This window comes from Gavialis gangeticus, unplaced genomic scaffold, assembly GCF_001723915.1.
Source record: "Gavialis gangeticus isolate Ggan-Ray unplaced genomic scaffold, GavGan_comp1, whole genome shotgun sequence".
Taxonomy (NCBI): Eukaryota; Metazoa; Chordata; order Crocodylia; family Gavialidae; genus Gavialis; species Gavialis gangeticus.
This window is the reverse complement of record NW_017729013.1, coordinates 10,295,149-10,296,504: the sequence shown is the minus strand read 5'-3', so window position 1 is coordinate 10,296,504 and position 1,356 is coordinate 10,295,149. Positions and strand designations below refer to the sequence as shown.

The following is a 1,356-nucleotide window of genomic DNA, read 5'->3' as shown; positions in this document are numbered from 1 at the left end:
CCTGCCCCTTCGGCCCCAAAGCCTCCCTCGCGGTCGCACCCGCTGGGAGCTCCCTCCCGGGCCTGCTGCCCTGCTCTGCAGAGCCCTGCTCCTGCTTGGGGGCTGGCTCACGCGGCCCAGTGGGGGCTTCAGCCGTCCTGCCCGGGTGCCCCTCCAGCCCCCTGGCCCTGCCTGCCCACCTGAGCTGCTGTTGTGCTGCCTGCTCCTGGTCTGACCTGCTGCGTGCCACGCGCTGCGGCTTGGCCACCCCAGCAGGGCCTATTCCTGTGGCTGCCTCCAGGCTGAGCTAACATTGGTTGTAATTAGCACTTTGGCCAGTGTGCTTGTAAAGGCCCTCCACGCCCTCATAGGCTTGAAGATGTTGACTAGCCCTCTGGTTTTCTGCCTTATTTTCTTTCCATCTAATCATGCCTAAAATACCAGTGGCCCAAAGTAAATTTATTTCTGTTGGTACTTCTCTAAAAAAGCTGTTTGCTCAGTTCATAGGTTGGTGACCTTCATCTTTGTCTATGAAGATCTGATATCCTTGGCGTGCAGCGCCGTTATCATCTGGTACTTTGCAGGCAGCTTTGAGAAGAACGTGGGCACAGTGAAGCATTGCTTCCTCACTGTTGCTTTTGCCATTTCTTCTGCCCTGCTGTTTCTCAGCCTTGAGGCCGTCTTTTCTCAGCTTTCAGGGGTTGAAGATGCCAAAGGATTTATTCCAGTTGCTTTTGCCATGTTTGGTGTTTCTACAACTCGGTCACGGATGAGAAGAGCGCTTCTCTTTGGGTTTAATGTGCCCATTGTGCTGGTGCCGTGGATTATGCTCTGTATGACCTGGTTTATTCCTCACTCCTCTCTTCTGGGTAACACATGTGGCCTTTTAGTTGGGGTAGCCTGTATCCTTTCTAGCTGGGGGACAGAAAGAGCCTGAGAGCTGGGATTGTGAGAGGGAGAGAAAGAGAAAACATGCTAAATTCAAGGCTTAAGTCGTATTAGGTTTATTGTTACTCACAAGGGACTGGAAATGCAATTGTTTTCTCCCCTTACCTCCACTGTTGTCCATGGAGCTTTAGCGCATGCAGGGAATGCAGGACAGTGGAGCATGGTGCTCCTGTCATCTGAAAATTGAGGCAAGGTAGAACAAACTTTCTCCTGCCTTTCTAGCTTGTGTGCTGTGTACAGGGAAACCTTGATTTATGGCAAAAAATACTATAGGCCATGTGCAGAAAGCATGTCCTGTGGTGTCCTTCTACCAGAAGCTGCCTCCTTAACATGTTCCTAATTTCAGATGGTTTTGGCTACTGCTTCTGCTTGAGATCTTAGTTCTCCCAGGCTTTGGGATACAGATTTTCTCTAATCTGTTTCTTTTGG

At 50.9% G+C, this 1,356-nt stretch overlaps 1 protein-coding gene across 1 annotated transcript in view; it reads left to right on the top strand.

Moving 5' to 3' along the window:
- Positions 1–436: 436 nt before the first annotated feature.
- Positions 437–1,356, top strand: part of RHBDD2 (rhomboid domain containing 2) — a gene marked incomplete at its 5' end in the record, with an annotated part of 23,962 nt that continues 23,042 nt past the window's right edge. The window contains 2 exons of the mRNA XM_019511501.1: positions 437–881; positions 1,274–1,292. Coding sequence (XP_019367046.1) covers positions 437–881; positions 1,274–1,292 — 464 coding nt within the window. The remainder of the gene's footprint in view (positions 882–1,273; positions 1,293–1,356) is intronic.